We start from the raw sequence: 18,529 nt of genomic DNA, 5'->3' as shown, positions 1-18,529 counted from the left end.
TTACCATGATAAGGATTTGGTGTAAAATCCAATTCACCACTCACTGAAAGTTGTTAGAGGACACGTAACTGTGGTTCTGTATCCTCCAAGTGAGGATGAATGACCTGTCTTGTCCAGATTTTAGCAATTTCAAGACCACCATTATATGGCTATATGATTGGTAGTGATGGCGTGAAACCCTCACTCACACACTCACTTCTCAACATCACCAGGTCCTGCAGAGATGCCATGCAGTGCTACAGGAAATCCCAGCTGGGCTCATACAGAAACGTCAGGGCAACATTGCAGACAGTCTCCATCACATGACTGCATGTATCACATTCCACATGGCAAAGGTAAATTATTGCATTGTCCTTCAAGAACTCATCTGGTTGCCATTTACAAACCATCAAATCATCAACCCATGTGATCTGCTTCTTGAAAATAAAATCATGCAAATAACATGATGTTTTCTTCAGGTTTTGCGCACATGGGGACAAAAGGCTCTTGCAAGTAGCATAAATGAAAGTGGGCGTCTGCTGTTGGCGACAGAGATGCCGGAGGAGAAGCCCTCCAAGGTCGATGGTGGAGATGCAGATAAGGGGGAGACTACAGGAGTAGCCACAGAGAACACAGACGTGGGATCCATCACGCTACAGGCCATGAAGAAGAAGCCCAAGAAACGCACTGGACAGAGCACATTCAACAAGGAGGAGACAGATGGACCAGTCAACGAGGAACTCAAGGCTCTCACAGCACACATACTCAGCCTTACAAAGGCCTGTAAGTCACAATTTTCCTTAGTGTAGATCAAGTTTGGGTCTTTGTGCAACCAGGTAAATTGTATTTAGTCTATGCATTTAGTTGAGTCATTAATGTAAATGTTTTCAAAGTTTTCATGTCAAGTAACATGTTTTTTGTACATAAGATATATTTTTATGATTTCAGCTCACAACGAACATGAGCTAACAGGCAATGAAGATCCGAGCATCCTCCATGCTTATATTGCCTACCTCCCCAGCAAGATGGCATACAGGGAGGGTATGTCTCTAAGTGGTTTAGTTTTGCACAGACATTGCAGACCTGCCTTGCACAAAGCATTCCTAGGATAACAGCAGGATAACTCTGTGAAATATCTGGATATATGTAACAAAATATTCCTTCTGAAAATTGATACATTGTATCTGCAATGCAGGGTTTGAAGATTGCATTATATTGATAACCTTTTATTAAGGATCATGTATAAAGGAGATGAAATAGTTTGTGATGCAGCTGTCATGTTGTTGTAGTGATGAAGTTCAAGCGCCGGGCACGCTACCTGGAGTTCCTCGTCCATGTTGCCCAGAAGGGCCTGACAGAGGGTCTGGCTGAGCAGGTGGTGGACTGGTGCGAGGACAGCATCAACTGGCTCTCCAAGTAGGTGGCACAATATACACCTGTACAAATAATTTGTTCATAGCTGATAAGATAAGAAAAGATGGGAGGCATTATTGTCACCAGTGGGCACGGAACCTTTTACAATATCTTTTGTACAACTATATAGATTGCAAGATAAACCAATAAGAATAAACATAGTAATGCAGGATAAGTATACAAATATTTAAAATATTTAGATTTTACTAATATTTAAGGAAAAGGATATCTAATATACCGTTTTGTAAATAAATAAATGATGTTTAGTAAATGTTTCATCTCCGGAATAAGTGCATGAATGTTTTCTGACATATGGATAAGTTACTAATTTTTATCTTATCCTGCATGACTACTTTAATGCTTGTACAGCTATATTTCTGACCTAGGTGACATCTGTGGAGAGGTCTGGCTACAGTAGTTGTTGTACCCACTAGTTGTGTGACTTACTTCCTCCCACAGCTACCACGTGACCGGACTATGTAGACATCTGAGAACTAAGCTCCCCGGCTTGAAGAACCAGATAGCATCCTCTGCCTATACTTTTGTTTATCCTTTGATAACCAATATATTCTCAATGATGTAGTTTATAGAGGGTGTACTAGGGTGGTCTTTTCAGGCTTATGTTAGCATAATTATTGCCAGACTTTGGCTCCCACGCTTGCTTTATGTGTGTTGTACCTTTCGCCATCTTGTTTTGCCACCTTGTCATATTAACATGTCTTGTGCTTTGATATTTCACTATGTCTATCTTATCTTTTGTTTCATGTGCTAAATACCTTTCTTTCTGCATGCACACACCTTTACACAACCTACGACTCCCTCTCGTCCATCTTTGGCTCATCTACACCTCGTTGGTCTCACACACATGAATCTATCTCTCCTGGGTCTTCCCGTACTTCCAGATCCTCTCACTAAAGACATCAGTCGCGTAGTCATTCCCCACTTCATCGATAATACAAATATCATTCAGATTCTTCGACCAGATCAGTCAGCATGTCCGTTAACAAACACTTAGCTTTAAGTGCTGGATTGGCTGGCGGACCGGTTGGCCTCAGTCGCTCCATCCCCGGGTCCCAATATTGCTATAAGGGAAACATTTTGGTCTTCCCCTACATCCATTCCACCAGATCCCATGCTCACAGATTCAATATTGGCATTGCATAATGACTTCTCCAAACTGTCCCTCACTCTTGCCTTTAAGGCGCCATATTACAGAAAGCTAGATTTTCCTGAGCACTCTGCATATGCCTGATACCCAGCTCGCTTTTGTTGAGACAGATAAATTCAAAGGTCACTAAAGCCCTTTTTGATCTTGGTCTCATCTGCCAGTGCCATTGATCAGGATCTTACCGAGGACAATCCTAATCAAGTCAATCATTTACGGAATGATGTCATTTTTCCCACTCCCAGTCACCCCAGTCGTAGACACACCAGTAGGTGGGAGATTGGGCAGGTTTGGGGCCAGTAGGACAAATCCATTTATCGCCAACATCCTTCGTCTGGGGTATTGGTTCTCACTCATAGCAGACTCACCGTTAACTTCTTACCCTGTGGTTATTTACCCGGATTACCAAGCCAATTACCACATACCTACACCTGGGGAATGTTCAGTTCGAGTGTTACATCGATGAACCATCAGGACACGGAAACCCTTCTACTTCACAGCGCGACTGGGATGGATCATCAACAAGCTCCAGTTTATAGGTGGTCTGTTTTGCACGGACCACGCTATCCTCCCCGTGCCAGACGACAGGTGGCACAAAATACAGCACCATCTGCTTCCTGCCCTTCACCAAGCTTGCACTCTGAGTCAGTGTCAGGAATTAATGGGCCTTCTCACTTCAGCTCAAGATCTGACAGCCAGACGCCGACTACAGCTACCTTCAATACAGCAGTTTCTGGCCTTCGTTTTTTCCTTGGCTGAAATCACAGACTTCCTCAGCACTCCCGACTCACCTCTGTCCATATCTTCATTGGAGAACAGTGAGATCGAATGTCTGCGACATCATCACCTTGACAGCGCATCACAACAGGGCTGGGGGGCACATCTTCAGGATCAGACGGTCAAACAATTTACTCTAATGGAACACGAAGAATCTAGAATTAGCTACAAGTTCTCATCCTGGCCGTGTCTCACTGGCAGTGCCAAATGCTAGTCACATTCACATTCACAGACATCACAGTCATCAGGGGAATCCTCACTCGTCATCCCTACTGTCCCAGACCTTTAGGCTCTTCCTGTCATCAAGCGCATCCCTGGTTATTGCAACATCCCGACGGACACACTCTCCAAAGTGGCTCCCACAGAGTGGATGCTGCACCCTGATGCCTTCACCCCGGTGTGCCAGCGATATGACCTGCCACTTTTCAACCTATTTGCCACTAGCCAGAATTATCAACTCCGGACCTGGTCTCCCTGGTCCCGAAGTGTTTCCTCCATCTGTACTACTTACCAGGGTCCTCAAAAGATAAAAACACACCAAATCTATCACTGCTTTTTATCGTGCATTGGTAGCCAGCTAGAAATTGATTCATGGCTCTTTGAAACCTCGCCAGTCAAGACCCTCTCAAACTTCCTGGGTAGACACACCTACTGGTACATCATCAGTCAGTTGCCACACCCAGCTCCAGACAAGTTTCGTCTGCATGCTTGGCACATAACCGCCGGGCCTTAAATGCTAAGTAGTGTAGAGTGCATGGTGCTGTCCATCTTGGGCTGTGCTGGGATTTCTTTGCTAAAAATCAACTCCGTGGACAGCCCGACAGATCATTCACCGTTCCTCCATTATCATCGATAGTGGGATCTGAACTACTTCTGTGCGCAGTTCTAGTTCTAGCATCGATCCAAGACACAAAGTGGTTCTTGGTAACATCTATTTATTCCAGTCTCGCCTCCAAGATGGAAGTTAGTCATAAAACTATTTTGCTATGGCTGTGTTCCACTGTACTGCAGGCGTATGAATTTGTAAGAATGGATTGTTTTTGGTTGTTTTTGGTGCTCGGATACTGTCTTCGCCAGTCATTATCTCCTAGACGTGGCTCTTGAGGATGTGCAAGGTGTTCATAGTTTCACTCTACTGGTGGTAGTGCAACAGGTCACTAAACCCAGATGATCTTGACTCTTACACTTCGGAACTGACCCTGCGACCTCTCTGGTAGTAATTACCCCAGACTATGGGGTTTCTGTTTTCCACTTATTCCAGCTGCGGGAATCAGAATTTAGAACTTGGCTGATGCAGGATAAGATAAAAAATTAAGTAAAATCTATTTTTTACATTTGGATACTTATCCTGCATTGATGCATCTAAAGTACACTCCCATTGCTTTGCTCCCTCCTCACGAAGTTCTTTCAGATGGTCTGTTACCAGCATTGATGTGATTGTGCATGACCTCGCCACATCCGGTCACGTGGTAGCTGTGGGAGGAAGTAAGTCACACAACTAGTGGGTACAACAACTACTGTAGCCAGATCTCTCACAGATGTCACCAAGTTTAGAAAACTAGCAGTAGAAGCATTAAGGTAGTAATGCAGGACAAGTATCTAAATGTAAAATATATTTAGATTTGACTATAAATACCTTGTTGTGACAGACGTAATGAACAGATCCTCGGCAACCGAATGTTTATGAGCAAACAGCCAGGAGTGATCACTATAGGTGGAGATGATCCCAAGAAGTTTGCTGCTGCCATGGTGGAGTACAGCAAGGACAAGGTAATGCAAATTGGAATATGTCTGCATAGGTGCTTTCGACATTGTGGAATTATTTGTTGAAATGCTGTCCTCTGCTCACATGTCTCATCCTCGGAGTTCCCCCGAGACAAAGTAGACCCAATTTATGATAATATCTTCTTTATTTTACTGTAAAATATAAAAGTTTTTGTCCATAAGTTGTCATCCATCAACTCCTAAGAAATGCCTGTGAAACAAGTCCCCGAGACAATTAAGAATTACCTCTCAAATGATGCTCTGGGTAAATAGGGACTGGAAGGAATGGTTGAATGTTGCCATGAGAAAACAAAGGGGGCCATGAAATGTTGGCTTGTGGAGTCTGATGGGCGAAACTGCATTACCAGTGGTTCATATTGGGAAAGGGAGGTCACTCAAACGGGAGCTATCTCCGCTGTTTTCGTATTTACGAGAAATGGCGTCAGTCACGCTGTACGTTGTTGTTGGTCTAGCTATTAAATGCTTGTTCCATAAAGGAATAACTCATGAATATTAATGCCCCCACGACCTAGTTTTGCGATGGTCGTAGAAGTGAGTTTTGATGTAATGTCTTCGCATTTGTACATTCTAATCCAATTATAAGTCATAATACTTATTTTAAATAGACAAAATAGCAGTTCGTAATGCGGGTTTGTTCACGTAGTACATATTCTCAACAACAAGTGCGTTTAGTTTCAAATAGGGGCCCACCTCAAACTTTTGATAAGGCAAACGGAGTTAGCTCCCTTTTCGAACCACAGTTAATGCGGTTTTGCCGTCTAATGCACATGATGGTATTGAGGCGTGCCTCCAGTGAGACACACTCTGACATATTGACAGGACACGACTCCGAGAGGCACTGTGAAGCAGCCAACAGCTCCAGGCAAGCCAGGAGGACGACCAAAGAAAAAGACAAAATATAAGGTAAATCACTATCAAGTAGACATTTATTCTAGTGATTGGCAATTTCTTTTATATTTCTAGCAAAACACTTACAGCAGATGACTTAAATCTTTCATATGGCAACTCATTATTTTATATCTTTGTATTAGACAGGTATGTTTTATGTTGTTGTTTTTACAAGGCTTAAGTACAGACTTGCATTATATAGTTGTAATCCTTCTGACTGCACTCACTGTGAATATCTGTCTGTCTGTCTCAGCCAATCGGCATCACCCCTCACATGACAGACGCAGCCCGCCATGCCCAGGAGGAGGCCGAGTTGAAGGTGAGTACACCATAGTACAGACATATGGGGAATAATAGTATGCTTAAGAGAAACACAAGGGGTGTATGTCTGCCATCTTCCCGAGGCAAGTGAGTTAACTGACTATAAAAGTCCAGTTTCCACCCTTGCCGAACTAGGCTGGTATTAGGGAGTTACATTTTGGCTGGACTAACAAGTCTATGCATAGTCCAATCAAAATCGCGCACCGAAATCGAAATCCGGTTCGTAAAGTGTCAAGCAGATTTCGGTTGACTGCAGGATTTGCAAAGCGTGTTCACCACTAAGTCATTGTCAACAGATATTTTCTAAATCTTTTCATGTTTTTAATCAAGGTGCTCACTTGATTTGATGCACTTCGCGTTGTAAGACTCGTTTTATCACAATATAGATCTTCATTATCGATCAGACCGTCTTGACTGGGCGCCACCGTTTTGTTTGAAGCAAATGCAAGTGATACGAGAGGTTGAATCTGATTGGTCAATAGGAGAGGCATAGAAAGGACATAACTCGTAATAGCCACTGGTGGCGCTACGATCGAGCCCATGAATTCCAGCCTAGTTCAGCAAGGGTCGAAACTGGACTTTTAAAGTCAGTTAACTCTCTTGCCTCGGGAAGATGATGCCTGCAGAATCACAACTGTTTCTTTACTTACACAATGACTCAAGCTGCCCTTATCTCCTTTAACTATTGTAATTAATCTTCATGTAAGAACATGAGTCTCTTGCTTCGCTGAGATGCATGCGTCCCTTTTTATATCCTGTTTTCAAGCCCCTAAGCAGTATTTCTCATTAAGTGTCTTGTAACAATCGCAGTACACTAAAATTAAGTCTTACCTTTGAGAAAATCTATTTCTGTTTACAACTGGATAGTCAAATGACCTCATCTTGTCAAATTAATTGTGATAATGCCTCACCAAGTGAGACATCGTGTTGCTGTCACATAATTTCGCACCTCTCTGTGACAGTCAAGTTAAAAATTGATGCACAACATGATCAGTCACATGACAATACAGACAGGAAGTTTACAAACAGCAGCCAATACACCATCAGTGTATTCAATCATTATGATGCAAAAATATCATCAGATCAAATTTGATTAAAATGTACATTAGTGAAAAAGGAAATTTTGAGGCATGTTTTCATTACTTATTGAACATCTTACCTCATGTGGCTTACTTTGTCACATGACTTCAGTGACACTTTGCTGTCTTCAGTGAGCTTTGAAGCATCTACTTCATTAAGCCCATGTGTAGCGTTTTAATAACATATAACCAGTCACTCGCTTTATCCATACGATGTCTCTAGATAAATGAGTGCGCACGTCTAACAGCGCCGGAAGTGTGTGTGTTTTGCGCTAGCAGACCACATGGCTGCCGACTGCACTTGACTGAGTGTATTGACATGTAATAAGAGAATACACCCTTTCCCCGGAAAGCCGAGTGTTTGTTGTAGCTTGCAAAGTCATCACATAAATTGGCGACGAGGTAAAACTGGATGTCTTAGTGTCTTTGTGGACATTTTGTGTGATTAACGTCTGTCGTGTTTCACTCGCTCCATAAACAACATGGCGTCAGCTACCTCCGGGAAGATCGACGAATTTAATCCAGAGACTGACAGCTGGGACATTTATTGTGAGAGGTTAGACTTGTACTTTACGGCTAGAGGTGTTGATGATAAGGATGATGAGATGAAACGGGCTATTCTGCTTAGTGAAATGGGTAAGACAGCCTACACACTTCTTCAGAATTTGTGTGCTCCTACGAAACCTAAGGAAATGGGGTTTGCTGAGATAGTGAAAGTCATGCGCGATCATCAACACCCAACACCGTCAGTGATAGTTGAAAGACTTAAATTTCACAAGACGGATAGAAAGTCTCAAGAGAGGGTTGAAGCGTATGCTTCAGAGTTGCGCCAATTGGCAAGTACATGTGACTTTGGTACTACTCTTGATGATTCACTTAGAGACAGACTAGTTTGTGGCATTAATAATGATGCAATACAGAGGAGATTATTAGCAGAGAAAGCTCTTGATTACAATAAGGCTTATACACTAGCACAGTCAATGGAATTGGCAGCAAAGAATGTAGAAGATATTAAAGTTGGTGCAGCAGCAGCTACAGGGGGTCACATGCACAAGATGTCATCATCTCAACATGCTCCTGTCTACCCGCCATGTGACAGATGTGGTTTACGAAATCACAAATCTCCCGACTGTCATTTTCGTACATCAAAGTGTTACAATTGTGGTAAGATTGGCCACATTGGGAAGGTATGTCGTCAGTCACAGAATAGTAAAGGTTCTCGTTGTGGACGTGTCTCGTATCGATCTAGAGGTCAAGGTCGAAGTCGGGGTCAGCACAAGCGTTCAGCGACAAATCAGGTCACTCCTGATAACAACGATGATGTTGAAAGTGAAGTATATGACATTTACAAGATGGAGACTTGCTCTACACCTTTTGTTGGGAGGAGAGAGAAGGAACCACCAATGTTTATTCATTTAGCACTTAATGTTCAGCCATTAAGCATGGAACTGGATACAGGTGCAACATTTTCAGTGATTAATGAGGACAATTACAGATCGTTAGGGAAAGATCCACCCAAACAAGGACCACCTCATACCTTGTTACGTACTTACCTAGGTGAGAAGATACCTCTGCTTGGTTCTTGCTCAGTGAAAAAGAACTACGGCAAACAGACAGCAGAACTGCCAGTGATTGTAGTGAAAGGGAGAAGAGCTAATCTCTTTGGTCGCGACTGGCTGCGACATGTTCGTCTAGACTGGGGAACAATCCTCAGAGTTGATTGTGATGATGTGCAAAGTACCCTTAACTCTCATTCCGATGTCTTCAAGGAGGAACTTGGTGAGTTGAAAGATACAAAAGTGAAGATTAACATATCTATTCCTTCACAACCACGCTTCTACAAGCATAAGAACATGGCCTATGCCTTGAGGGACAAGGTTGAGAATGAACTTGAACGATTAGAACAGCAGGGTGTCATAAAACCAGTGCAGTACTTAGAGTGGGCAGCACCCATCGTACCAGTGTTGAAGTCGTATCAGTCTTCAGTGCGCATATGTGGAGATTACAAACTAACAGTCAACCAGGTAGCTAAGCCAGATTGTTACCCAATACCCAGGATTGAGGACTTATTTGCATCACTCTCAGGTGGTCACAAGTTTACGAAATTTGACATGAGTAATGCCTACCAGCAGCCAGTGTTGGACGATGATTCCAAGAAACTCACCACAATTAACACCCATAAAGGTCTATACGAGTACCAACGATTACCTTTTGGGGTGTCGGCAGCTCCTGCCATCTTCCAGCGGACAATTGAATGTCTTCTCAGCGACTTGCCACATGTGTGCGTCTACCTCAATGATATTCTCGTCACGGGTGTTGATGATGCAGAACACAACAAGAATCTGAATGAAGTCCTTGACAGATTGCAGAAAGCAGGGTTGCGTCTAAACGCTTCAAAGTGTCACATCAAGAAAGACTCAGTCACTTACCTGGGACACCGGATTGACGCACAGGGACTGCATCCATTAGAGGAGAAGGTCAACGCTATTGTGTCCGCACCAGCTTCTCAGAATGTGACAGAGTTAAAGTCATTCCTTGGGATGGTACAGTACTATGAGAGATTCCTGCCAAATCTCTCCACGACGTTAGTGCCACTACATGGGTTACTACAAAAGGACGCTCCATGGTCATGGACCAAGAAGCATGATACAGTATTTCTAAAGCTGAAATCTCACTTGTCTTCATGTAAGGTCTTGACTCACTACAATCCAGACCTTCCTCTCAACTTAGCAGCTGATGCTTCTCCATATGGAGTAGGTGCTGTCCTGTCACACTTCATGCCAGATGGTACTGAGAAGCCTGTGGCGTTTGCGTCACGTTCCTTGTCACCTGCAGAAAAGAACTATTCACAGCTTGATAAAGAAGCACTGGCAATAGTGTTTGGCATAAAGAAATTCCACCAGTATTTGTTTGGACGGAAATTTCAGCTGTTATCAGATCACAAACCCCTCATGGGTCTACTTGATGCAGAGAAAGGCATTCCAGTGATGGCGTCAGCCAGACTACAGAGATGGGCCTTGATGCTGGCAGCGTATGATTACAGTATTGTGTATAAACCAGGTTCCAAGTTAGCAAATGCAGATTGTTTTAGCAGATTGCCGCTGCAAAACTCTGTGTCTGTGCCGCCTGTTCCAGGAGACACAATAATACTCCTCGAGAACATGGCAGAATTCCCAGTGAATGTGCGACAAATTCAGTTTTTTAAAAGGAAGGATCCCTTGTTAGCTAGAGTGAAGAAGTTAGTGGAATGTGGTTTTCCAGAAAACATGAAGCCAGATACAGAGCTAAAGCCATATATTCAGAAGAAAACTGAGCTAAGTGTTCAGGATGGTGTGATTCTGTGGGGTAACAGAGTAGTGGTTCCACCTCAGGGTAGGAAACAGTGTGTAATAAGAGAATACACCCTTTCCCCTGAAAGCCGAGTGTTTGTTGTAGCTGGCAAAGTCATCACACCATGTTTACATATTGTTTCTGGGCTCAAACAGAGGTGAGGCTCAAGAACATGTTACGTGGGGATATGTATAATCTGTTAATTGTTTGTATTTACTTGATGAAGGGGTATTGTTTTCTCTTAAAAAGAAATATGTACAAACAAAGACAGGCTAACAACAAAGTATATTGTCACATGATTTATGTTGACTTTGATCTCCATCTTCCTCACTAAAACACATTGCCTCTATTTCTTGATGCATACAAGAGTGAAACTGAGTTAATACTGGAAAATCTCCGAAATATTGAGAATGTAAGTTGAAAGCCTTTTGTACCACAACCACACATTGAACCACAAGCACTTGTAGCATGAAACTAAGCATCTTCCAGAGGCAAAGGAGTTACCTGACTACATAAACCTACTGGCTGTTTGTGTAACTCGATATGGACTTTTTGAAATTGTGGTAACACCTCGTAGGAGGTATTACAACGATTGTAACACCTTGCAGGATATATTACAACGATTGTAACACCTTGCAGGAGGTATTACAACGATTGTAACACCTCGCAGGAGGGCTTACAATGATTGTAACACCTCGCAAGAGGGCTTACAATCATTATAACTTCCGTTCAGATTGTAACATGTAATGAAATGTTAAATCAAATGACAAATGTTTTCTTTATATTCCCGAAGATTGAACTCGCAACCTTCATATCTGTAGCCCAGTGAGTGTGACACAAGGCTACAGAGGTGTTGATAAGCAGCACTGCTTTTTAGAATGTCCTTTTCAAGATCCGTACGCCTGCAACAGGCTGTACAACGAATGAGCGTCAGTCAAAGCAAAACGTGTAATAGTCTCAGCCTACGAGACGCACGTGCAGATTTCGCACCGTTGCGAAACCCATGTGCTGAGGTCACCGGTTTCATTGAACCGAGTTCACGACTTCATGATACAGGTTATACATTTGAGAGTTTTTATTACAGTTATTTCATTAAAAACGTTGTCTATGCGATGAGTCGGTTTATAAGTTGGACAAACCATGTCTCCTCGAGATTACTAGAGATTGTAAACCCTCACATTCGGGAACGTCCCTCATGTGAGGGTTTACAATATCTAGTAATTCCTCGGAGACATGGTTTCTCCTACACATAAAAGTTCACTTGCCAACCTTGCCGAACTAGCCTGGAATCATGGAGTTATATTTTGGCTGGACTAACGAGTCTATACATAGTCTAATCAAAATCGCGGAACAAAATTGACATTCCGTTCATGAACAATTTAACATGGCAACTGCTTTGTAGATTGCACGATTTGCAGAGCATGTGTACCATCATCTGTGCATTGACAGATGTTTTCCAAATCTTTTCATGTCTTTTAATCAAGGTGCTAAAGTGATTTGATGTAATTTGTAATTTGAGGTAAGACACATAATAACCTGTAATAGCCACTGGTGGCGCCACGATTGAACAACAAAATTGCAGCCAAGTTAGACAAGGGTGGAAACTGGACTTTTAGAGTCATTTAACACCCTTGCCTCAGGAAGATGGAAACTAAGCACTAACCCCAAACCATGTCTAATTAATAGCCCATCTGCATATACAGTTGGTGGGTGGAAAAGCATGGTTGAAGTGCATTAGCAAGGAGTAGGGTTATATATATTAGGAGTTGTTAAAGACTGTAGAGATTCGCTGGAGATGCATGGAGCAACAAGCCACTGTTTGTCATCACCTGTAGTGTATAATTGCTTCCAACAGGGAGGAGTAGTAGAGTAGTCACTTCGTTGTAGGATGAGTGAGTGAGTATGGTTTTATGCCGCTTCCCATCACTATCACGACGGGGGATACCAGAAATGGGCTTCACGCATTGTACCCATGTGGGGAATCGAACTCGGGTCTTCGGTATGATGAATGAATGCTTTGACTACTAGGCTACCCCACAGCCCAGTTGTAGGATGAAGACACAGGTTAACTTTCCCACATACGCACCGTGTATGAAGCCCAATCTGTTGTCTCCTGGAATATTGCTAAAACAGTTTAAAACCATCTTCACTCACTCACACACAATAAGGAAATAGGACTGCAGTTTGAGATCAATGCTTGTCAATGCACACATCTGCACAAAGGTTTGACCTGGGCAATTCTTGCAAAATGATGGTAGATGTTCCAGTAATGTTGTTGTGTTCATAAGCCTCAGTGTTACGTAGTGTCTCTGCAGTGTCATTGAGCTGGTGTTGTGTCTCTGCCAGGCCCTGGAGAAGCTGAGTCTGTACCTGCCTGATGCTTACCGCACTGCTAACCGGCGGCGGAGGATGAGGAAGATCAGCACAGATGAACTGCCGTGGAGGACCCAGGTACTGGACCAGGCTATGATTACAACTTTTTGACAGTGCTTTTCTAACCTTGGCTTTGCACAACTCAACATGAATAGTGTCCTCCGTTGATTCCTTGATGTCATCAAATGTTTAAGTGACACATATTTCAGATATCATTTTTGGTTTTGAACAATGTGAATGCAAAGATATCCTGCTTGACTCAAAGTAAAAGCTTGGTTTTGTCAACCTCTGATAACTTGAAGTATTTACGTAGGTCCCTTCAACACATCAGTGTTTGACTATATACCTAACAATCCCTCATTTATAATTATCATTTATGGAATGTGTAAGTTATGTTACTTGCCTGTGTTGCAGCTGAGCATTGTGCAGGGACTGAGTCACTTCGGGGCATTCCTACAGAAGCTGGAGAAGAGGGAGAAAGTCCTTGGCTCCACCAGCAGCAGCATGTACAAGTAAGATGGCTTCCCTGTCCTGCTTATTGTGCCACAAACCGCTTCAATGCCTAGCCTTGGCTGCAATACAGTAATAAGTTATTCAAGCTCCTTATTGAACTAAAAATGAATGTCTGAAAACTAGTAATTGGGAAAACTTTAAAAACAAACCTTTGTATGTATACATCATGTTGGTATGGCTGTCTCCAGGACATCCTTCTTGGACCAAGAATGGTTCACATTTGAGACAGCAGGAACCCTGGTTGTGGGTTGGGAGGGTGGCCCAGCCCGACAAACATCTGCTGTTGGACTCGCAGCCTCACCACGCAAGATTGATGAACCTGTGTCTGCGTTAAATGCCCTTGACCTTGCTGTGGATCAGGACAGACCGAAAACTACAGGCATCGAGTTTGCTGCTGCTGCTGCTACTGGTCTGTATTTACTGCTGACTTTGATACATCAACTGGTATATTTTGACATGGATTCCAACTGGTTTCATTTTTTTATGATGTGCTTGATAAGTACTAAGTTGTGTTGGAGACAGCACTGCTTTCAGTCCTGGGGAGGATGCAGCACACCGTATCATCTCTTGCAGTTGTTTTAGATGTGGCAAAAACAATTTTCCATATAAATTTGATTTTAACATCAATGAGATACTGGTAGTGTATTCTTTTCAACTATTCCCCTGGAATGAATCAAATAAGGGTCACCACAGTTCAGGGAGGCAGATGTGAATCAGATTATACATATGTAAGGGTCATTAGTAACTGAAGAGTCTTTTTGCTGATATCACAAATTGTATGTTTATGCTTTGTACTAATCAGTACTTATTGTAGTCAGAATGTTTTGATGGCAAATATGATATATAGTGTTGAGGAGTATATGGGATTATCAAGTGCTAATCAATGTATGAAAGAAATGAAATCATTAATTCCTCATGTTGGTTTTCCTAGGTGCCCCACCACCTCCGTTGTACACCATCCCACCAGAGGCAGAGGACACACCCAGGACGTACCGGTCAGAGCAGGTGTCGTCCAGATATGAACACAAACACCACATTGACCCTGACACATCGCCCTTGTCTACACGGGCAACAGTAGAAGCCCTCAACAAGACATTCACATATTTCAAACATGCAGTGGTAAGTAATTGTCACCGTGTAGATCCTGTGTGTAATGATTTTATTGCATGCTGTTTTAAGCTCATCTGTACATAGTTCCAAGACAGTTACTTGGAGCCTCATGAATCATGGCACCCTACATGTAAACAATGTCAACCAGCTTTATGATGATTATCTTAATCAGGACTGACCCAAACATTGTCCAGATGACCCTGATGGTTGTCCCTGTTTCAGACTCTCGCCCACAGAGGGCAGCACTGGACACTGTTGCAGAACGCTGCACGTGCTCTGTGGAACTGTGCCCATACTGCCTTGCTGCGTGCCTTCACTGCCAACCAGGGAGGTCAGGATGCAGGCCTACTCACCATTGATGTCCTGCGCTCTCTAGTGTGGTCACCACTCCACATGGCTGCAGAGTGTCTGCTGGACATGATGGTGCATCTGCAGGTGGACCTTGACCACCAGTCATTCAAGGTAGGAAAGGAATTCTTTACTGAGTTATGAAGAAACATTAAAGGGAAACAACACTCCAACTCTCAGTCAGCTAGCCGGCACCGCTTTATTTAGCCCGTGTAATCACCAGATGACAATTAGTATCAGCAACCCAAACAACTGGGCTTCGGACCACCTCATTGACGGGAGGGTGAATCACCTTGAATCTTTACATTTGATTGGATGATGCTATAACCTTTCACCTTGCAAAACCTGTTAGCGTGTGTAAATGTGTATGTACATTGATGTAGTTTGGTAAACAGGAAATATGTGTAAGTACAAGTTTAGAAACAATGAAGTTAAGTTCATATACTCCATACAGCAACGATCCTTATTTTTCAGGCAAATTGCATATAATACAACAATTACTACTCACTTTTTTGTCATCCATGCTTAATGGTAATACCCTACATCTGTGTATTTGTTGTCATTAACTTGATGCTCAGTCAATGACTATATTCCAGGTATAATTAGTGGTAGAACCACTCAGATGACCTGACAAAGACTATCCAAAATAACTTAATACTCTTCACCACTGCCTCTGAGGGTGTCAAGGATATATAGCAATCAGTGGTTCGCATTAGGCATTTCTTGTGTCTAGGGTAATTATTCAATCTAAGATAGGATTTTAAATCCTGGTCTGATTTGGTGAATGTATTACATGTTATGTATAATGCATGTGGCATTGCAACAAGAGGAGAATGATCAGTTGAGTTGCTAAAAATCAGCGATTAAAGGATTAACCAATAATACGATGATTGATTAATTACTGTTATCTTGCATGATGGATTTGTAGGTTTACTATAGAAGACAGATTACACCTTTTTCTGAGCATGAATTGCCTATGTTAAAACAACATACTTTTTCAAAGGATTAGCTGATAATACGTTGGTTGATTGCTCATTGTTGTCGAACTCAATAGATTTTTTTAAAGAACCATGGACATCATGAACATAGTTGTCACATGTGCTATCTCAGCTGACCAATGAGACATACCGGTATGACACCTATGTGAAAAACTGTGATCAGTTGAGAGACGAAGACAGGTCCCGTAATATCCAAATATGCTATATATATTTTAAAATATTATATTGTTACAAAAATAACGAGCATCAAACAAGTTTGGATGTTGGTCCTTTATGAGGATATTGACAGTGGTTTACATTCCTCGAACAAGGTTACTGCCTAATATTTTCCTGAATTTTTGGCGGTTGTAATTATGATATTTGCAAATTTCACAAGTTTTAAACTTATAATTTCTCATGCTATGTATATCTTCTTTTGTCTTGGATCCAATGTGGAAATACGTCTCCAGCTTCTAAATGAAAAATGTTCACCTGTAACACCCCTAGCATCTTCATGGTTACGATCCCAGGTGGTCAAATACGTGCCTCTTGAGCACGTTAACCTTCCATGCTTTACCACGTGCTGGTCACCTTGTGTGGACGTATTGCATGGACCAAGAGAATACATTTTTGTTTTCGTGAGACTTATTGCTGTTGGAGACGGTTTCAACCTGGGGATAAAGGATAAACTTAGTCTGGCCTGTGCTAAATGCTAACATGCCTATTCTGAAACAGATCTCCCTACCGATCCATCTCTAACCTCATCTACAGTGGTGGTTAGTGAAATCAAACGTTTGCGGTGGAGTCTCTTGAGGCCATTGGTCCCATCTCTTCATCTGTTTGTAGACGCATCAACAGTAGGTTGGGGAGCGCATTTTCATGATCTCCAGGTAGCAGGGTGTTGTTCCACGGGGGGTCGTTGCCTACACATCAACAATCTCGAGTTCAAGGCGGGCATTCTGGCAGTAACTCATTGGTCAGAGCTCCTATGCTACTCTCACCTGATGATACAGTCTGACAACACTGCAGAGGTACATAAATCAAATGGGATCCACAAAGTCGATGTCACTACTCTTGATCGCTCATCAACTCTCTCAACATCCACGCCCTAGCTTGCAGCATTCCAGGGGTCTCCATTTTATAGACTCCCTGCCCCGACCCGACAAACCATTGCCAACGGAGTGGTCTCTGAAACCAATAATCTTCCAATGGATCTGCCAATTATATCGGCCCCAAGAGATGGATCTGTTTACCACCCATTTCAACGCTCAGCTATCCTGATTCGTGTTGCCTATCCCTGACCTACAGGCTTGGGATCACGATGCTTTGTCAATCCCCTAGGAGGGAATCAATGCAAAAGCATTTCCTCCAACAGGCATTCTTCCCTGGGTGCTACATAATTTACCGCTTCAGGAAGACTTTCTACTTCAGCTGCATTCTCAGTGGCTCCAACCAGCCCTTGCAACAGCTCCACTGTTGCAGGACTTCTAACACTGCCGCTCCTACAAGCTGGTGGACCAATCTTCACAATTTAGACCCCCTGCATGGGACCTTAACCTGATACTACAACAGTTGACTTTCAGTGATTACGAGCCATTAGCAGATAAGAACTTTGAGACAATCACGCTGAAGACTGTATTTCTACTGGCCCTGGCAACAGCAGCTCGTGTTAGCGAGATACATGCTCTGGATGTCACCAGTTTGAATGATCAGAAGAGCATACCTACGCCTTCGTTAGGATTTTCTAGCAAAGAATCAACTTCCTGGCCAGCCTAATCAGTTATTTACGATTTCCCCGCTCTTGTCGATTTTGGGATCAGATGACCATGAAGATCTCTCCTTCTGTCCAGTTCGAACACTTTGTATTTATTTGAATGCATCATGTCAACACGGATTTCAAGGAAGAGATTTTCATCCCGCTATCAACCTCTCCGCCATCATGGAAGGGTGCTCCTGGAAGTCAGACACTCACTTCCTTTGCGACATCTCAGGCACAGATGTACAAGGTCTTCACAAGACCGGCCCTTTGATCTTGGCGCAAATACTGTCACAGCCCAACAAACACAGATAAAATATTATGTACATGTGATTCTCACTATGTTTTATGATTGTATATACTTATAAAATCTTTATGACATTGAGCTTGCATTAAATGTTTTATTGAATGTTCAGGTTTCCCAGACCCAGTTCTTCTTTGAGGGTGGATTAACTCATATCTAGAGACTAATAGTCTTCAACAATCAATTGCCACTTGACTAATTGGACGTTAATAAAAATAGGACAGTGTCCCGAACCTTTATTCCGCTCATGTCTGCCTCGAGTATGTGATTTGAGACTTTTGGTTCCAAGATCCTTTATTGATATTGTCGATCGTTCAGTCGTTCACCCTATACACAAAAATGTGTTTGAAAACCTTGACATAGCATTAAAAGAGATGCCAACTAATCGCATCTATTCTCCGGAGGTAGCGC

General features: G+C 42.6%; 1 protein-coding gene across 4 annotated transcripts in view; it reads left to right on the top strand.

The window, feature by feature from the left end:
• LOC124118554 (cilia- and flagella-associated protein 54-like) overlaps positions 1–18,529 on the top strand; it is a 93,432-nt gene that overhangs the window by 42,572 nt on the left and 32,331 nt on the right. For all 4 annotated transcript variants that reach the window (XM_046480727.2, XM_046480726.2, XM_046480725.2 and 1 more), the window contains 12 exons: positions 213–335; positions 459–762; positions 928–1,020; positions 1,269–1,395; positions 4,984–5,104; positions 5,939–6,022; positions 6,261–6,326; positions 13,084–13,188; positions 13,525–13,622; positions 13,812–14,032; positions 14,555–14,742; positions 14,956–15,195. In XM_046480727.2, the coding sequence (XP_046336683.2) occupies positions 213–335; positions 459–762; positions 928–1,020; positions 1,269–1,395; positions 4,984–5,104; positions 5,939–6,022; positions 6,261–6,326; positions 13,084–13,188; positions 13,525–13,622; positions 13,812–14,032; positions 14,555–14,742; positions 14,956–15,195 (1,770 nt within the window). The remainder of the gene's footprint in view (positions 1–212; positions 336–458; positions 763–927; positions 1,021–1,268; positions 1,396–4,983; positions 5,105–5,938; positions 6,023–6,260; positions 6,327–13,083; positions 13,189–13,524; positions 13,623–13,811; positions 14,033–14,554; positions 14,743–14,955; positions 15,196–18,529) is intronic.

Source organism: Haliotis rufescens, unplaced genomic scaffold, assembly GCF_023055435.1.
Source record: "Haliotis rufescens isolate VD_foot unplaced genomic scaffold, xgHalRufe1.0.p SCAF_22, whole genome shotgun sequence".
NCBI classification, from domain to species: Eukaryota; Metazoa; Mollusca; class Gastropoda; order Lepetellida; family Haliotidae; genus Haliotis; species Haliotis rufescens.
Note: the sequence above shows the minus strand (reverse complement) of the source record. Positions and strands in the feature narration are given on the sequence as shown.